Genomic DNA, 18,290 nt, shown 5'->3' with positions numbered 1-18,290 from the left:
ATTTGGACGAAGATCTACAGTGCACTGTTACACCATGCTACCACATTTTATCGTTGGTGAACCTGTTTTGATCAAATACATGATGACCCAGTTCTCCAGTTACTGTATAGTCCACACATACTGTACATAGTCTGATACTGAAGAAAAAAAATGTGATGGGTGGGGTGAGATAAAGTAAGCAGCAGTTAAAGGCCTCAGACTCCCTGTCATACACACCTGTTGTAAATGTTGCTTAACATGCGATTTCAACAACCTAAAATAACCCTCCAGTGAGCCAGGAAATGATTGTGTGAGATAATGAACCTGATCTACCAACATTGTGCCATGAAGCCTAATATCAGTTTCTAGCAAATTACCATAGATTCTATAGTTATTGTAGTAGCTATGATGAAACTTACAACATCAGCCACCACTGTCATCAAAATAAGACATGAACACAATGACAGAAGGATTGTGAAAGCTTCTTACATGGTTTGAAGGAGATCCCATATTAGTTGGGTATTTACAGCAATAACTATATCATTTCCAAGGCTCAGTAAGCCAGTTTACGGAAATGTCACTTACACATGTGTTTTTGTGCCTTGCATAAACAATGGTTTTCTGTTATGCATGATGTATTGAATATTGTTATTGGACGCTCTGTTGATTTAAACTTGTCAACAAAGTAAAGTCATCTTGCTGGCCCACACAGATAAGGTTTTGTTGCGAGTGACTTGCAGGTTAATATAAATGTTATGAATTTTCATTATAGCTGTATAATTTCCAGCTACTATTGCTTACTAAAAACCTAGTATTTATGGAAATGAAAACTCAATATTTAATGAAAAATATTTACATTAAATATAGTTTAAAATTGAATATAGTTTTTCTGCCACATGCTAAAAAATGTGTAGGCTATCATTTCTGTGGTTAGGCCAGGCCGGAAAAAAACTTTAATATTAAGCCCTGACTTTACAAACTATGGTAATTTGCCAGAAAATATGATTACTATGGTAATTTTTGTAAGCGAACCACAAGGAAGTGAACTATGGAGGTCTACCCTTGTAGCTGGTCTGCTTATATTTAGTTAATATAAAGTTGTCTTATAACAATGACCAGTTAAAAACAAAAATCAATGCCCTGGACAATTAAGACCTGGACAAATAAAATGAATGCCTTGTGTACATCCTTTCAGGCTGGGCCACACAGTCAACAAGGCCTTAGAACTTCTATCACTACTTATCAGCAAAACAGGGTATCTGGACATTTTAAATATAAACTCAGCAAAAAAAGAAATGTCCCTTTTTCAGGACACTATATTTTAAAGATAATTTTGTAAAAATCCAAATAACTTTACAGATCTTTATTGTAAAAGGTTTAAACAATGTTTTCCATGCTTGTTCAATGAACCATAAACAATTAATGAACATGCACCTGTGGAACGGTCGTTAAGACACTAACAGCTTACAGACGGTAGGCAATTAAGGTCACAGTTATAAAAACTTAGTACACTAAAGAGACCTTTCTACTGACTCTGAAAAAACACCAAAAGAAAGATGCCCAGGGTCCCTGCTCATCTGCGTGAACGTGCCTTAGGCATGCTGCATGGAGGCATGAGGACTGCAGATGTGTCCAAGGCAATTAATTGCAATGTCCGTACTGTGAGACGCCTAAGACAGCGCTACAGGGAAACAGGAAGGACAGCTGATCATCCTCGCAGTGGCAGACCACGTGTAACAACACCTGCACAGGATCGGTACATCCGAATATCACACCTGCGGGACAGATACAGGACGGCAACAACAACTGCCCGAGTTACACCAGGAACACACAATCCCTCCATCTGTGTTCAGACTGTCTGCAATAGGCTGAGAGAGGTTGGACTGAGGGCTTGTAGGCCTGTTGTAAGGCAGGTCCTTACCAGACATCACTGGCAACAACGTCGCCTATGGGCACAAACCCACCTTCGCTGGACCAGACAGGACTGGCAAAAAGTGCACTTCACTGACGAGTCGCGGTATTGTCTCACCAGGGGTGATGGTCGGACTCTCGTTTATCGTCAAAGGAATGAGCGTTGCACCGAGGTCTGTCCTCTGGAGCGGGACCGATTTGGAGGTGGAGGGTCCGTCATGGTCTGGGGCGGTGTGTCACAGCATCATCAGACTGAGCTTGTTGTCATTGCAGGCAATCTCAACGCTGTGCGTTACAGGGAAGACATCCTCCTCCCTCATGTGGTACCCTTCCTGCAGGCTCATCCTGACATGACCCTCCAGCATGACAATGCCACCAGCCATACTGCTCGTTCTGTGAGTGATTTCCTGCAAGACAGGAATGTCAGTGTTCTGCCATGGCCAGCGAAGAGCCGGGATCTCAATCCCATTGAGTACGTCTGGGACCTGTTGGATTGGAGGGTGAGGGCTAGGGCCATTCCCCCCAGAAATGTCCGGGAACTTGCAAGTGCCTTGATGGAAGAGTGGGGTAACATCTCACAGCAAGAACTGGCAAATCTGGTGCAGTCCATGAGGAGGAGATGCACTGCAGTACTTAATGCAGCTGGTGGCCACACCAGATACTGACGGTTACTTTTGATTTTGTTCAGGGACACATTACTCCATTTCTGTTAGTCACGTGTCTGTGAAACTTGTTCAGTTTATGTCTTAGTTGTTGAATCTTTTTATGTTCATACAAATATTTACACATGTTAAGTTTGCTGAAAATAAAAGCAGCTGAAAGTGAGAGGACGTTTCTTTTTTTTCTTTCTTTTTTTTTTCCTTGAGTTTCTCGCATGTGTGAAAGGAGATACTTCATGTTACCTGACCGGTTATGCCTGTAATGATGGCCACTTTCCTCTTCGTCTTGCCGTCCGTTCACATCACCGCTGCCCCACGCTGCTGTGCACTGAGCCATTATCTGGAGCTGCTTTCGGTCGGGTGAGTTCAGGCGCTCTGGTTCCAATGCGAGTGATTTCTTTAACCGCGAATGATGCAGAGACATCCGAAACTCCAGCTGCTTGTGCAACACATCAGGAACCTGCAGTCAGCAGCCAATCAGAGAGCAGAGCGCCTGTGACGCGCAGAACACAGAGTTAGAAGGAGACTGGAAATCATGTTGCTTTTGGGGTTTAGAGTTTTCACAGCGCCATTTAAAGGCGTTCAGAAGGAATTAAATCTTAAAATAGAGAGGATTAGTAAGTTTAACCCTTTAAATATCATTTTTTATTTTTATTTATTTACTTATTTCTATCCATCCATTCTTTCACATAAAAAAAAAAACCTCTGAGATTTTCGTTGCCCTAGGCCTATGTCACAATGAATGAATGAATGAATGAATCAGTTAACCTGAGGTGTTCTGATCGAGTGTGTCATAGCCCTAGATCAAGGTTTTGAACAACTGATGTCATATGGGCTCTTAAATGCTTAATGATCAAGCAAAAAAAAAAAAAAAAAAAATTACAAAACAAAAAAACCATCTAAATGAAAGCGGGTACATAGCACAATGTGATCAAAGTTTCAATAAATAAATCAAGTATGATTAATACTCAAAAACATTATAACTTTTTTATTATTATTTAGATCATGTTTATTTGATATTATTTAAAGTTCCAAGGCACTTACACCACATAAGGCACTTTCAACAAAATATCTTTCAAATGCTGGAGGTAATGATGCACAAGTAGTGAAGAATGAAAGTAGTTCCTGGTAATGAGTCAGTATGTTTCATCAGTACTCAATTCAGTCCTTACCTACAGTAGTTATAGAAAAAAAAAAAAAGACCAGTCCTCACATTTATAGTAATTTCCAGTCAGAAATTGAAATCAAACACATAAAAAATAGTTTTATTTTATTATTTAAAATAATAAAATATTATTTTAAACAACTCAAAAATGCGATACTCTAAATTTCAGATTTCACTTTTCCCTAGTGTAATCTGAAAACACTATTTTTTTTTTTGTCAACAACTGATGTAAATTTCTATTCACCCCTTCTACTATATTGTGAAAGCTTTTCAAGTAAACTTTAGATGGAGTGATCAATGCAAAACATTATTTTTATATATATGTTTATATAACCACACAAAATCACACAATAAAATGGTAGGTAGTGTTCTGTTTTTGTTTTTAGTTTTTCTTCATTTGTCTTCATGGAAGGTGAGAGAAGACAGGGAGTGAGCAAGACCATATTGTTGCTTTAAAGAGCTTTAGAGTCAGTGAGGTCTTAGAGTCAGAATCCCAGTCTCAAATTTCAAGCTTGAAAAGAAAAAAAGAAAAAGATACAATAAAGTATGAGATCAGCAGCTAAAGGCATTGTTATAAGTTCCGTTAAAGGCATAGATTGCACATTTTTCCTAGAGGAAACTCTGATGGCATATTAAAGAATAGAAAGTGGGATGTGAGAGCTGTATTTGGGGCCTTTCTTCACTGTGATTGAGTAATGCACTTAAAGGGACAGTTCACCCAAAAATGAAAATTCTCTCATCATTTACTCATCCTCATGCTATCCCAGATGTGTATGACTTTCTTTCTTCTGCAGAAAACAAATTAAGATTTTTAGATGAATATTTCAGCTCTGTAAATCCTCACAATGCAAGTGAATGGGTGCCAAAACTTTGAAACTCCAAAATCCACATAAAGGCAGTATAAAAGTAATCCATATGACTCCAGTGGTTAAATCCATGTGTTCAGACACAATATGATTGGTGTGGGTGAGAAACAGATAAATATTTAAGTCATTTGTTGTCGTAAATGCTCCTCCCTGCCCAGTAGGGGGTGATATGCATGAAGGATGTGAATCACCAAAAACAAAAGAAAGAGAATCAGAAAGTAAAGTAGAAATTGAGCAGGGAACAGAATTTATAGGGAAAAAGGACGTAAATATTGATCTGTTTCTCACCCACACCTATCATATCGCTTCTGAATATATGGATTTAACCACCAGGGTCATCTGGAGTACTTTCATGTTGCCATTATGTGGATTTTGGAGCTTCAAAATTTTGGCACCCATTCACTTACTTTGCAATGCCCTAAAGAGCTGAGAAATTCTTCAAAAAATCTTCGATTGTGTTCAGCAGAAGAAAAAAAAGCCATACATTTCTGGGATGGCATGAGGGTGAGTAAATCATGAGAATTTTCATTTTTGGGTGAACTAACACTTTAAAAGTAAAGGAATAGTCCACACAAAAACTTTCAAATGTGCATGACATGCCATGGAACACAAAAGAAGTTATTTTCAGCAGAATGTCCAAGCTGCTCTTTTCCACACAATGAAAAAGAAAGGTGACCATGGCTGTCTAACAAGATTTTCAAGCAAATCTTTTCACTAAATAACAACACAAATTTCAGTCTGTTTCTCACACAAAGCTATCATATGGCTTAAAAAGACTTATATATAGTGCACAAGACATAGACTACTTTTTATGATGCTTGAATGGGGCTTTTGTTTTCCTTTATGGAGTTTGACAGCAGCTGCTTCCCATCCACTTTCATTGTATAAAAGAGAGCAGCTCAGACATACTGCTAAGCATCTCCGTGTTTTCCTGTTCCACAGAAGAAAGAGAGTCATATGGATTTGGAAGAACATGAGGGTGGTACATGCCAAAGACAAACTCCAAGATCCCCTTAGGTCTTGGACCTCTTGACAACTGGCAGAAAATAGATCATTTACAGGATTTAGACATTACGTGTGCTAGTGTTTCAAGTGTAAAATACAGTACAGTTTCCTGTGTGAATTTCTGTGAAAACCCTGCAATGTCTTCATAAATATCAAGTGATTGCAGTGCTACCTATAATTAAAAAATACAGAAAATTACCATAAGACTCAAAGTATGACAACTAACTTAATACATTTGTGTGAACAGAGTTCGAATTATGATTTCTCCTTTGCCCTCAAAGCCATAAGTTTACTTCCTCCTATCCTGGCCTATTGTAAACTGCACTAAGACCAAATAACTGTAGTATTATCATAAAAGACCACAGCTCAAAAAGTTCAAATTGCCGCACAGCCCAATTAACCTAGGACTAAAGCACAGGGATAGTTTCTCATACAGCCATAAATGGTTACCATGAATTACCATTACAAAATGGTGAAATATTCTTGTACCATAATGGTGGGCAGTATTGTTTCAGCAAACAAGGTTGGAAAAATTCTGAGCTGTTGTGTTGAGGTAATTAGGAAACAGTCTTTGTAAAACACAGTATGTAACTGTAAGATTAAATAGATGTAACTGTTCAAGCAGTATTGGTCCAGTTTGTCGCCACGCCACTAGGAGAGCCAGTGATTGCTTCTGCAGAAAACACGAAATACACAAAGTTATACACAAATGACAAGATCATTATTTGGGACAGACAACAAATGTTAAGTGCAATCAATTGAGTTTCATCATAACTGCAAATGTCAATATTTTCCAGATGTACAAGAACAAAGGTGGTAACCCCCCAACCCAAAGACCATCTGTGGACAGCATCCTGTCCACAGTATTAATTTAATGTAAATGGTTGGCAAAGACTTCAAATGATAATGGTAGGACATGCTGCATGTGTGTGTATGTCTCACCTGTTTATGCCTGTGGAGGAGGGGCATGTGAAGAGTGACACTTGTTTTTCTGTAAGAGAAAAAGAGTTCTTTCTTATTTGTCTTAATACCCATCTGAAAAGCTGATCCAGCTGAAAAGACTAGCTCAGAGCTTTCATTTATATTCTGTTTCATGCTGGTTTGTGCAGGTTCAGTGCTGGTCTAGCTGGTGGCCCAACATAGCTATACATAAGTAAGTTTCTGGTGAAACTTATTTAACAAGGAAGTCTTGCAGATTAAACCAGTTAAGCAGCCTTATGTGCAGGGGGAATAGATATTATTATGTTCTAGGGTCAGTAGATATTTTGGTGCTTATGAGGAACAATTAGTTGATTTGCCAAAGTTTCTAAAGTTCATTAAACTGTGTCTTAATAAAAGAGTTTTGTACAAAAAAAATAAAAAATGTATTGGTTCATTACTTAGTTTGCAAATTTCTCGAGCACATCTTTATATTCAGCTACTCTTTGTTTTTATGGTTATGTATCTAAATACTAATCACATCATCATGAACACTCTTCTTGCATGTGTGCAAATACGCATGTGAGCTAAAAAGCAGAACTGAGTCTGTATTTCTTACTGATTGGACTACTTTAGAATTACCTAATTATATCACTTCATTTTACAGCAAAAAATATTTATATTTCAGTATTGACTTGATACCGAAGTACTGATACTTTGACATCCCTACAAGATGATAAAAACATTCAGGGCTTAAAGGAATAGTTCAACCAAAAATGAAAATTCTCTCATCATTTACTCACCCTCATGCCATTCCTGATGTGTATGACTTTCTTTCTTCTGCAGAACACAAATTAAGATTTTTAGAAGAATTTCTCAGCTCTGTTGATCCATTTAATGCAGGTGAATAGTGGCCAGAACTTAAATTTCACACATCCAGTTAAATAAAGCTCTCATTTCAGCTGGATTATTTTTTGAAAGACCTTTGAAGTTCTTCCTGTTTTTGAAGGGTTCCTAATATCAAACTTCCCGTGACTCGTGGCTGAAATCTCCTGTGAAAAGGTCATTTGAGAGTTCACAGCCATTTATACACTAAACACACTGCTCTGCGGCTCTGCAGATGGATATTATTGGACACACTGCATGAAAATTAAGCAGTAGTAGTGTGTGTTGCGTGTGTGTGTGCAGGAGATGACAGAGCAGAGCGGAGCCTCTCATTCATTCTGCGGCGTGCAGCGCATGTGACTATATATTATTTAATTAAATGACATCCTTCTGATGTTTAATGATCACACGTAGACATATCGAGACTTTTTTTAAATTATTTTCATTGTCTTTGATTTCATCTCAAAACTCAATTACATTTTGCTAATGGCAGTATACTTTAATATGGTACCGAAATTAACAACAAGATGATATTGTACCATTTTAAATTTTTTGGTATCGCGATATTTTGTTAGTACTGGTATACTGCGCAACCCTAAACAGATCAATATTTAAGTCCTTTCTTACTATAAATCTCCACTTTCACTTTCTTCTTGTGTTTTTGGCAATTCACATTCTTTGTGCATATCGCCACCACCACCACAATTTATAGTAAAAAAGGACTTAAATATTTGTCTTTTTCTCAACCACACCAATTATATAGCTTCTGAAGACATACATTTAACTGCTGGAGTCATATAGGTTACATTTATGCTGCCTTTATGTGCTTTTGGAGTTTCAAAATGTTGGTACCCATTCACTTGCATTGTATGGACCTACAGAGCTGAAATATTCTTCTAAAAATCTTTGTTTGTGTTCTGCAGACGAAAGAAAGTCATACATATCTGGAATGGCATGAGGGTGAGAAAATGATGAGAGAATTTTTTTTTTTTGGGTGAACAATTCCTTAAAGCCCCCGTAGCCCACCATTAGTGCCACCCATGCTGATGGGGACACCAGCACCAACAGCACCAACTTCCTTCCCATCCTGGGGACTAGGACGCCAAACACAACATAAGCTGGTGATCAGCAGTGCTGCCCTTTTCAACAAGGTATGCAACAACTTTGCTGCAAAGTTGAAGCTTTAACTAACCTTCTGGTGCAGACGGTAATGAAGCCCTTGGTCGGAAAGCCATGGGTGTTTCAGTGACTGGGACGCACTCATTCTCCAACTGCACAAAAAACAGAAATGTGCATTTAAACACAAGCATACTTAAACTCACAGCCGCAACTGTTATAAGAGACGACACAGTTACACATGGTAGCAGTGTTGGGTGAAATCTAATTCCAAAGTAATTAATAGGGGTCTGCAGTGAAGCCATTATCTGTATTTGTATCTGTATCTGTTCATATAACAAAATTATTTGTATCTGTCTCTGTATTCGGATAGAACTGGGTGTGGGCTTAAACAGGAACTGTGTCAAAACTAAATGAAACATTTATAGTTTCTATTAATAAAATATGCCTTGTATATGCCTTTTCATAATAATAGCCTAATAATAATAATAGTAACAATAATAATAATAATTATTATTATTATTATTTATATTATTCAATTATTATTTAAAAAAATATTATTTTATTCTTTTTTTCTTACCAGATGAAGCTGAATTTGTACGCTACATTTACTGTGGAATATGTGGTTTCTCCTGGTATTTCAGATATTAATATCTGCATGACACAGAATTTTTATTTTGTCTGTGCATATACAGTATAACAACATTATCCTGGAGGCAGGAGGTGTCAAGCAAAATGCGAAATGTCAAGCACACATTTTGCAGTGAATAATAAATACAAATTCAAACATTAAAAGAAATGAAAATAAAATTAATATAGCCTACAAACAGGTGAAAGTCCCGTAACTCTGTCAGGAATTTCTATGATAGGACACCATTATTTATTCAAATAATAATAATAACAATAATAATAATAATAACAGGCTAATAATAATAATAATAATAATAAGTTCAAGAACACTTAACATTCTCAAATTTAGCACAGTTTAAAGCAGAAAAAAAAAAGACGGAGCATATTTCAGTTTCTTCGTTTTACGCAAGGAGGAATATTCCTATGAGATGAATGGCCTACTCTATTGAGCATTATGGAGCATTTGAATGTTTTTTGTTTGTTTTTTCAGAATAAAGTCTTAACCAGATAATTACCTGAATCACTGATGTGGATATAAATGCGATCAACAGACAGACGAGCTCCGACATGAAATCATCTCTTCAGGTCAAGAATTTAACATCGCGCTCAGGTTTAGACTATAAATGAACACGAGAATCACGTGTGAATCGTGTGATACATTAACAGACATTTCAAGAAGTGGAAAGTGTAAATGATGTTGTATCTTAGTTAATGTTACACTTGCCCATCCGATCTGAAATAACAACGTGCGCATTTCCATTCATAAGGTTTACACTTTAGAAATATTGGCTGAACAGATTCATAAATTCGTTGTAATTTTGGATATGTTGTTTAAAATGCCGCTTTATCCTAGTGCTTCTTGGATAATCAGTCATACAAATATTTTTTATATTATTCGGATGAATCCGTTGTTAGTTTTGAAGTCATTATTCATGCCTTTTCAAATAAGGTTTTCAGCTTCGGGCACATCCCTAGTAATTAACTTCTGTAATGTAATTAAAAATGTAATCTGATTACAGTTACTGACTTTCAAATAAGTTCATTACTTTTAATATTTTACTTGGGTTCCACACATTTCTCAAATAATTTTATATATGTAGAATACATTTAAAAAATGAATTACATTAAAGTGTACATCTGTTTGCATTTCTATGACAGCTGAAGGGCATACAAATCATTAATCAAGGAGGAAAATAGACATTATTTTGAATTTATATAGTGGAAAAACAAAAGCTGTGAAAAGTGTTTTAGAAAGTAACTGTCACGTGGCATTATTCGCCTATGTCTGTCTTTGTGTGAGCACGCAGTTTCGGTTATATTCCCTGCCGCACGCTCTTCCGTCTGTTGTGTTTCATGTCTGGAGTGTGGTGTCTGGGTCCTGTCTTACTGTCTAGTTTGGTTTCGGTCTGTGTCGGCACCCAGACATTCATATTCTTTGTATGTCAGTTATTGACGTGGGTGCATCGTGCTTGTGTCATCTTGGCTGCATGCACTCGCATCAACCTATGTTGGTCTTTGTGTCTGTCCCTCGCGTCCGCGGGCGCACGTTGCGCTCGCTTTGCACCGTGCGCCTGGGTCGCGAGCTGTCTTCATGTTGTGCTGAGGTTCGGTCACTTCAGTAAGGTATCGGATGTGTGTGTGGCTGAACTCTCATACAAGTGTCCTTTCTCGTCTTGTTTGTCAATTGGCATGAGCGTATATTGCCTCATTGTCTTGGCAATGTGCGCTCATGCCATTTCGGATGTTTTGCCTTCTTGCGTCACACCCCGCCTCCTTGTTTACTCATTATTGTTTCATTACTTACACCTGCCCTTTATTAACCCACTTGATTTCTCTCCCTATTTTAGTCTCCTCGTATTGGCTGTCCAGTGCCAGTTCATCTTGTTCTCTAGTCAGTCCTGTATGTGTTCTCTGTGTTCCAGTTGGTCCTGAATCCCTGTTCCCGTAGCCTGGTCTGGTTAGTCCTGATTCACCGTTTTCCCTCTGCCCCAGCCTGGATTCCTGTTTCCCCTACGGGGTAGTTTTTGTTGGTTTCTCCCTCGTGGGAGTTTTATGTTTGGTTTATTGTAAAATAAAGTATTTTGGTTTTTCATCTCCGCTAAACCCCTGACAGTAACTTAAAAAGTAATTAGAATATGTGATTTTTCCCTTCACTTTTCCCTTTGAGGATGTCCCATTAAAGGAGGTTTTATCATATTTAGCTAACTTATTGGGACATTTTCCAGCAAGTTTATCCACAAAGAATGGCCAGGTTACAAACACACAAACCTCTTGCTCTTCACAAGGAGGCGTGAGATGAAGTCTTTGGCTTCCTCAGAGATGTCGGCAAACTCTGCCTCTTCAAAACTCCACTGACAGGCCAGGATGTTATTAAGTGTCTCATTATCATCCTCACCCAGGAATGGTGACAGGCCACTAAGCCTACACAAACAAACACAAGTTAGTGTTACACTAGTGCCTCCTTCTAGGAGATTTAGGTTTGCTCAAATTTATGACTGTTCATTCCTTTCTATGGTACAGACTCACAGCATGTAAGTTATGACACCTAAACTCCACATATCAGTTGGGAATGAGACAAATTCATAGTTGATCACTTCAGGGGCCAGGAACTCAGGTGTACCAAAGTTCACCCTTAACTTTTCCCTGGGTTTGTATCTAAAAGGAAAATGGCAATGGAAACACAAATCAGTGAGATCAATAGAGATTCATTTAAAAAGACAAAAGAAATACAGGCATTTGATATAACCATAAAAAGGGCAAGCGTATAAAGGTACCCCTGATAATGAATTCAATAGTATTTTCCAACACATTAGGGCCCACATAATACTTTTCCATGTTTTTTGTTTTTTTGTAAATAATGCTTTTATTTAAAATGTTATAGCTTGTAGAATCATAAAAATAAAAAATTGCAAATATATTAGCGTTTGCCTCAAGGTCAGTTGCCTTCTCCAAAAATGCCACCTTTTTACAAAGATTGTGAGTTGATCCCTCAGTATTTGCAGGGACCCCTAGGGATAAACAATTACTTTTTTATATAACTTATATTTCATGATTTATTTTGGACCTCAGCATCAGGTATTCTTCAATATTATTGATATCTTAGACACATACAAACACAGATACTTACTGTATGCATACAATATATACAAATACTAACCTCCTTGCAAGCCCAAAGTCAATGATCTTGACCTTGTTCGTTTGTCGACTGACACACAGAATGTTTTCAGGCTGTTGACACAGTAAAGGTATTTCAAACTTCTTACTCTTCGTATGCAGAGTTTTAAAGAGCCCATGCAAAATGTTTTGTCTTTTAGCTTTGAAGCCATCTATACAGTATGCTAGTGTAGGCCTACTCCTAGAAGGTGACAAAATTAACTTTTGGCAGATATATGCATTTAAAATCTTGACTTTTTCTCTTCTTGGAAAACAGACCAAAAATATTGACGACTCATCTTACACTACACAGAATCTTGTCCAATAAAATGCTCTTTAGAATGAGAATGTCCCTCCTCCTGATACCACCTGCAGCTGACTAGCAAATAGTAAACACTGGTTTATGGCTGTTACAACTAAATATGAAATAGGAAATATTTCAACATTGGAAAGAAAACTCTGCTCGTCTTGCGATTTCATGGAGCCTTTAAATGGATGTTGTTTACAATAATGTGTTTTACCTTTAGGTCAAGGTGCAATATGTACATCTTGTGCATATACTGAAGCCCTTCACTGATCTGCCTGATGAACAGCACTGTGTCCAACTCTGTCAGTTTATAGTTTTCATCTATGATCCGGTCAAACAGCTCTCCACCATCAACACTAGGGGACACACAACGTAAACACAATACAAAGCACATTCTGAAGTGAAATCGTAAAAGTGTAAAGAGAAACAAAGTATGAGACAGCATTCATGAGTATATGATACCTTGAGTGCTTTTTTATTATTACTTATGAAATGCAAATAAACAATACAGTAGACTCAGTGTATTTGTGTTTGTGGGTGGATATGTATCAGGTTCATAAATCAAGGTGTTTGGGGCAAAACTGCTACCAAAAAATGCAAAAATGCCCCATACATTTAAAATGTGTGTGCGCGTGTGTGTTGGGGGGGGGGGGGGGTGGTCCCATGTTATCTAAGCCTGTCCAGTTTAGCATGGGTTTAGTGTCTCTGCAGGCGTGACCTGTGGTAAGATATATTTTTTCACTGACTCAGAGGCAAGGGTTGTTTAATCTGTAGCTAATAAAAAGTGAGTTGGATGAAAACTAAAAACTCTCAATAACTTCAAATTTTGAATCAACGATTACATTAAAATCATGTGACTTTGTGTGACTGTAGACAGCATAGAGCTATATAATCTGACATAGAGGCTGGCCAGTTTTTTTAAATGTGTTATGATATCTTGAATTTGATGTTGATTTGATTGATTTAATGTAGTATTTAGCATAAATGGATGACACACTTGTTTTATGTGGTGGAGGTAAAGGAGGTACAAAATAGGTAAAAATTTGGTTAAAAATGCCTACAAATACAATCAATCCCAGGGAGCAAATATTGCCCCTTAATGAAAAGTTAACTTCGGAGCCCAATGCGTATGCATATGTGAATTAGTTAGTGAGCAAGACTGTGTATGAACAACTGAGTGTGTGAGACTTTCATGTGTTTGTGAATATAACTCACTACTCCATCACAAGAATGATTTCATGGCGAGATTCGAAGGCGGCGTAGAGCTGGATCAGATTGGAGTGGCTCAGCTGGTTCATTACCTCAATCTCACCCTTCACTACCTCCTGACAACACAAACGTGTGTCAAATTAAGGATCCATTAGTATACATTTATCATAGTCTGCTGAAGTTATGCTTTTTAAAGGAATAGTTCACCCAAAATATCACCATCTACTCACCCTCACGTTGTTCCAAACCCATACTTTTTTGGAACACAAAAGGGTTGGGTTCCACTTTATATTATGTACTTAAGCATTTGATACAATGTACTTATTATGTACATGCGTGTTGTTGCATTGTACTTACATTTAAAGTACCTGCATTTAATTACATTTGTAGTTACACTGTTAACCTTACCCCTAACCCCAAATCTAACCCTAAAATAATCCCTAACTCTAACCCCTAACCCCAGCCCTAACCCTAACCCTGCCCCTACTCCTAAACCTACCTGTACCTCAATCACAGTAGCAGCAAATGTGAATCTTTACTGCATAGTAATGCAGTAAATACATTGTATTGTATGTATTTTAATGTTAGTATATAGTAGTATATTATATTTTTTATATATTATAGTATATTTTTATATATCAATCATAGAAAAAGTACTTAGTTAATCATTCAGATAATAATTGAATTAATATGTGTGCAATATGCAGTGATCTAAAATGACAATGTGTAATCAATGTACTATGCATAACTGCATTATCAATCTTATTCAATATGTTACATACTTAATCATTCTTTTATTGATTTAATACTCTGATTTACTCTGATGCAGTTTGAAACTATGGAAAACAGCTTATCTTGCAGTCTCTCTCTGTGTAAGGCCTTTCTGGGTCAAGGGAAAATGAGTTGATGTGATACAGACAGTGAGAGACCTTGGGAAACAGGAGAAGGGATGCAGGTGTCAAGCAAATGAGTAGGGAGTTTTCTATTAAACTTTGTATGACACAAAGGGAGGTGCGCATGGGGATATTAAAAGGAAAATTTAATGAGCAGAGCTGGTGCTGATAACACCAGGGTCATTGAGATGAAACAGCAAGGTGACCAGCTGGAAGGGAGACGGTGATGACGAAACTAGGGGGGCATAAGATGATTTTATTGGATGAAGAGGCTATCACTCAAAGAGAGAGTGTGGAACAGAAGCTGTATAAAGGATGCATGATTCTGAAGTGTAATTTCAGATGCTAGGTGATCAACTGGCATCTCGGCTTTGTTGCTTTGTTCAATAAATTCTAATCTTTGATACCTGGAACCCCTGGACTTTGAGAGTTTTCTTGCTAAGAGGGAACAAGACTCCAATATTCCACAACAGTAGTTAAAGACACCTAATATAAAGTGTGACTGGAAGTTGTTAGGCAGAATACTAGGTACTGACAGCCTCAGTCACTATTCACTTTAATTGTATGAAAAAAGATGCAGTGAAAGTGAATGGTGACTGAGATTGTGTTCCGCAGAAGACAGTGTACTAGGATGAGTAAAATGATGGCAGGATTTTCAATTTTGGGTGAACTATCCCATAAATTCGTGGTAATGCTATCTTAAAATGGACTGAATGGCATTTACCTTCTCTTTCGGACTCCTGGCTTTAATTATCTTGGCTGCTAATATGAGCCCAGAAGATTTCTCCACACATTTGTGCACCATGCCAAAGCGACCTCTATTAAAATAAAAATAACACAATAAAAACCCAATTCAAATCACAAACCCATCTCATCCTGAAAATCTAAATTCCCACATTTATCACATTAATCCACAATAATCTTGTCCAGTCTCTAGGTATTCACTTTCACTAAGGGCTAAAAATATGCCATACATCTCACTCTCCCTCTCTTTCACATACACACACCTGTCCGACATTTTCATGCCCTTGCATATCCTGTATCCTGGAAGCTGTGAAAATTCTTAGGAATCTAATACTATGGGTACTAACTGGCATCCCAGTTACACTTACTTAAAAAATGTGGAATGTGCCAAATTACACTATCCATCCATTGTAAAAGTTATCATCTTTCTGTAACTTACCCTCCAAGAACTTCCTCTTTATTGATAGTGTAGTAGCTGGTAATCTGGTGGGTTTTGGTTGTGACTAGACGATGTTCAAATGGTGCAGGTGGAGGAGGTGAGGAATCTAAGAAAAAGAGAAAGAGGGGAGGATGAGTAAAAGTCAAACTACAATGATTCTCACACTGCAAAAATAATTTTCATAATCAGTATTTTGTCTTTTTTTTAAGGATGCTTAGATGTGTTACTGATAAAACAAGACAAAACTACTGAATAAGAAAAATATTTTTCTGCAGTGCAAACCTTGCATCTCCTTTCATACCAATGACAAATTCTTCAAGTACTGGCTCCTCTGCAGCTTCAGGTCTTGCCTCTTCTTCCTCTTTTAATCCCTCCTTCTCCTCCTCCTCTGAAGCCTCCTCCACTCTGCTTTTTTTAAGGTCATCTGTCTCCAGATTCTCATCAGAAACATGCCTCTTAGTGCTGCAAGTTATGTCCAGATGCTCCTCGTGGCTACATGAATATATGAATTCAAAGAGAATTTTCAGAAGTTGTATTTTTTTAATTTTTTTTATTGATCTACCCTTTACAACACCCATCAGCATTATTCATTCATTTCCCAGCTCCTCTACAAATTAGTTATGCTAGATTCAAGTGGACCTGGGAAGCTCTTACCTCCAAGTCGGGCATTCATTTTTACGACATGTCACGCATTCAAGTGGGTAACAAACTACGGAAGAAGCCAAACTTAAACAAATACACTATTAACAATGGCAAAAGCTCTCTTACTGTTGAACCACTGAATAAACATTAGTGAATAAACCTGCATCACTTATAAATGACATGTATGATTTATTAATGCATGGTATCTAACATATATTATTAATAATTTTCTTCAAACAAACCGTAAAGTGTGAGTCATTAGTTGGCTGTCATATACAACAAAATAATATTATTGAAATAAAGTACAGAATTTGAAATAATTTAGCAAAATTATTGGTTTCTGTCATCTTTCAAATAGACGCCCCTTCCAACATCCCAACTCGGAAACTCAGGTATCAACTAGAATTCTGACTTTCCACTAGAAGGGCGCGTTATTGCTGATAGCCTAACTGATTACTTCTGTCCACCCACCAATCACATCAACGAGAACTGATTTATGAATGCCTGCTTTGACACACTGAGTTTTCTGACACACTGAAGACTGTGAAGGAACTGGTAATCCTTGTTTGTGTGCTTGTAAGTTTCTTCATCTTTGCTTCTTATAGTTTAAATATTATAAGCTCATAGTTTTATTTGCTATATGATCTATACAAGACCTACCTTTCTAGTGTGATTGTGATGCTTTCATTGGTCAGGCCAGATGAATTTGAAGCAGCTAGTTGGATTTCCTCTGACAACAATAATTCCTCCTCTTTCTCTGTCTCCTCTTCTTCCTCCTTTTTGTCTTCCTCTTTTATCAGCAACAATTCAGCTACAGTTTCTTCATCTCTTGGCTCTTCCTCCACCACTGCCTTTTTGTCCCTATATCTTTCTCCTTCTTGCTCCTCCTCAATAAGATCCAGGGGAACTGCTGTGCTGGCTGCTGTCTCTGCTGCACAGTGGGAAAGCTGAGTGTTCTGTTCATTGAGCTTTTGCACGTCTTCTAAACCAGCTGAGACTAAGTCTGGTTAAAAGAGAAGAGTAGAATTAATGACTTTTTTTTCATGGTTGGTTAAAACCATCTTTATGTGTTTAAGGTTTGACAACATTTATTACACTGTAAACCCTAATGTTGTCATTAAGGGAAAAATCAAGTTGTCTTAATTAAAAATTACTTAATGTCAAGGTTTGGGCTCATAGCTTATGTTACTTGGACTTATTTATCTTATCAATAGACTTAAGTGTTAATAACTCAAATGATTGAGTACAAAATTGAGGCTATGGGGAATACCCTCAATGCCTTGTGCTTGAATTATTTAATTATGTTTCCTTGGTCAAAGCAAACATCCGGGTGCATTTGAATTTGTTGTTAAGAACTCATAGAGGTTTTGTTGTAATATTCATGTTGTTTTGTTGCAAATAGAAGTTTTGCGTTAGGTCACTATTAGGGTAATCTGTGTCCTCTTTGGTCAAGTTGGACCCTGTTAACATGTGCAACTAAAATACAGGTTTCTATGCATTTCTGTGGAGAAGTAGAGTGAAGTGAATTTAATGATTAACCTAAAATCAATAACAATCTTCATTTAAGCTGTGTTTATTGTCAATTCATTTAAAAAGTAGAAACAACAACATTTAAATGAGTTATGTCTACTTGCATCTAGTTACCTTAACTTAAATAGTTAAGTTCATTCTATACGATCACCAAGTTAATTGAACTTAATTACACAAGCTTTGGAGAAGCCATTCTTCAGTACAACTGAGAGAACGAGTTTACTCACTCAATTGAGTAA

General features: G+C 37.2%; 1 protein-coding gene and 1 pseudogene across 2 annotated transcripts in view; both read right to left on the bottom strand.

Moving 5' to 3' along the window:
- The window catches only part of LOC127416029 (GDP-mannose 4,6 dehydratase-like), an 87,434-nt pseudogene extending 84,431 nt beyond the window's left edge, over positions 1–3,003 (bottom strand).
- A 2,052-nt stretch (positions 3,004–5,055) lies between these two features.
- mylk4b (myosin light chain kinase family, member 4b) overlaps positions 5,056–18,290 on the bottom strand; it is a 66,895-nt gene continuing 53,660 nt past the window's right edge. For both annotated transcript variants that reach the window (XM_051655106.1, XM_051655105.1), the window contains 12 exons: positions 17,182–17,524; positions 16,181–16,371; positions 15,880–15,985; positions 15,421–15,514; positions 13,810–13,919; positions 12,809–12,950; positions 12,292–12,362; positions 11,661–11,789; positions 11,403–11,555; positions 8,581–8,659; positions 6,528–6,576; positions 5,056–6,258 (listed from right to left, as the gene is read on the bottom strand). In XM_051655106.1, the coding sequence (XP_051511066.1) occupies positions 6,532–6,576; positions 8,581–8,659; positions 11,403–11,555; positions 11,661–11,789; positions 12,292–12,362; positions 12,809–12,950; positions 13,810–13,919; positions 15,421–15,514; positions 15,880–15,985; positions 16,181–16,371; positions 17,182–17,524 (1,463 nt within the window). In that variant the 3' untranslated portion in view covers positions 5,056–6,258; positions 6,528–6,531. The remainder of the gene's footprint in view (positions 6,259–6,527; positions 6,577–8,580; positions 8,660–11,402; positions 11,556–11,660; positions 11,790–12,291; positions 12,363–12,808; positions 12,951–13,809; positions 13,920–15,420; positions 15,515–15,879; positions 15,986–16,180; positions 16,372–17,181; positions 17,525–18,290) is intronic.

Source organism: Myxocyprinus asiaticus, chromosome 25 (assembly GCF_019703515.2).
Source record: "Myxocyprinus asiaticus isolate MX2 ecotype Aquarium Trade chromosome 25, UBuf_Myxa_2, whole genome shotgun sequence".
Lineage (NCBI taxonomy): Eukaryota > Metazoa > Chordata > Actinopteri > Cypriniformes > Catostomidae > Myxocyprinus > Myxocyprinus asiaticus.
The sequence above is the reverse complement of the archived record's forward strand: the minus strand, read 5'-3'. Positions and strand labels throughout refer to the sequence as shown.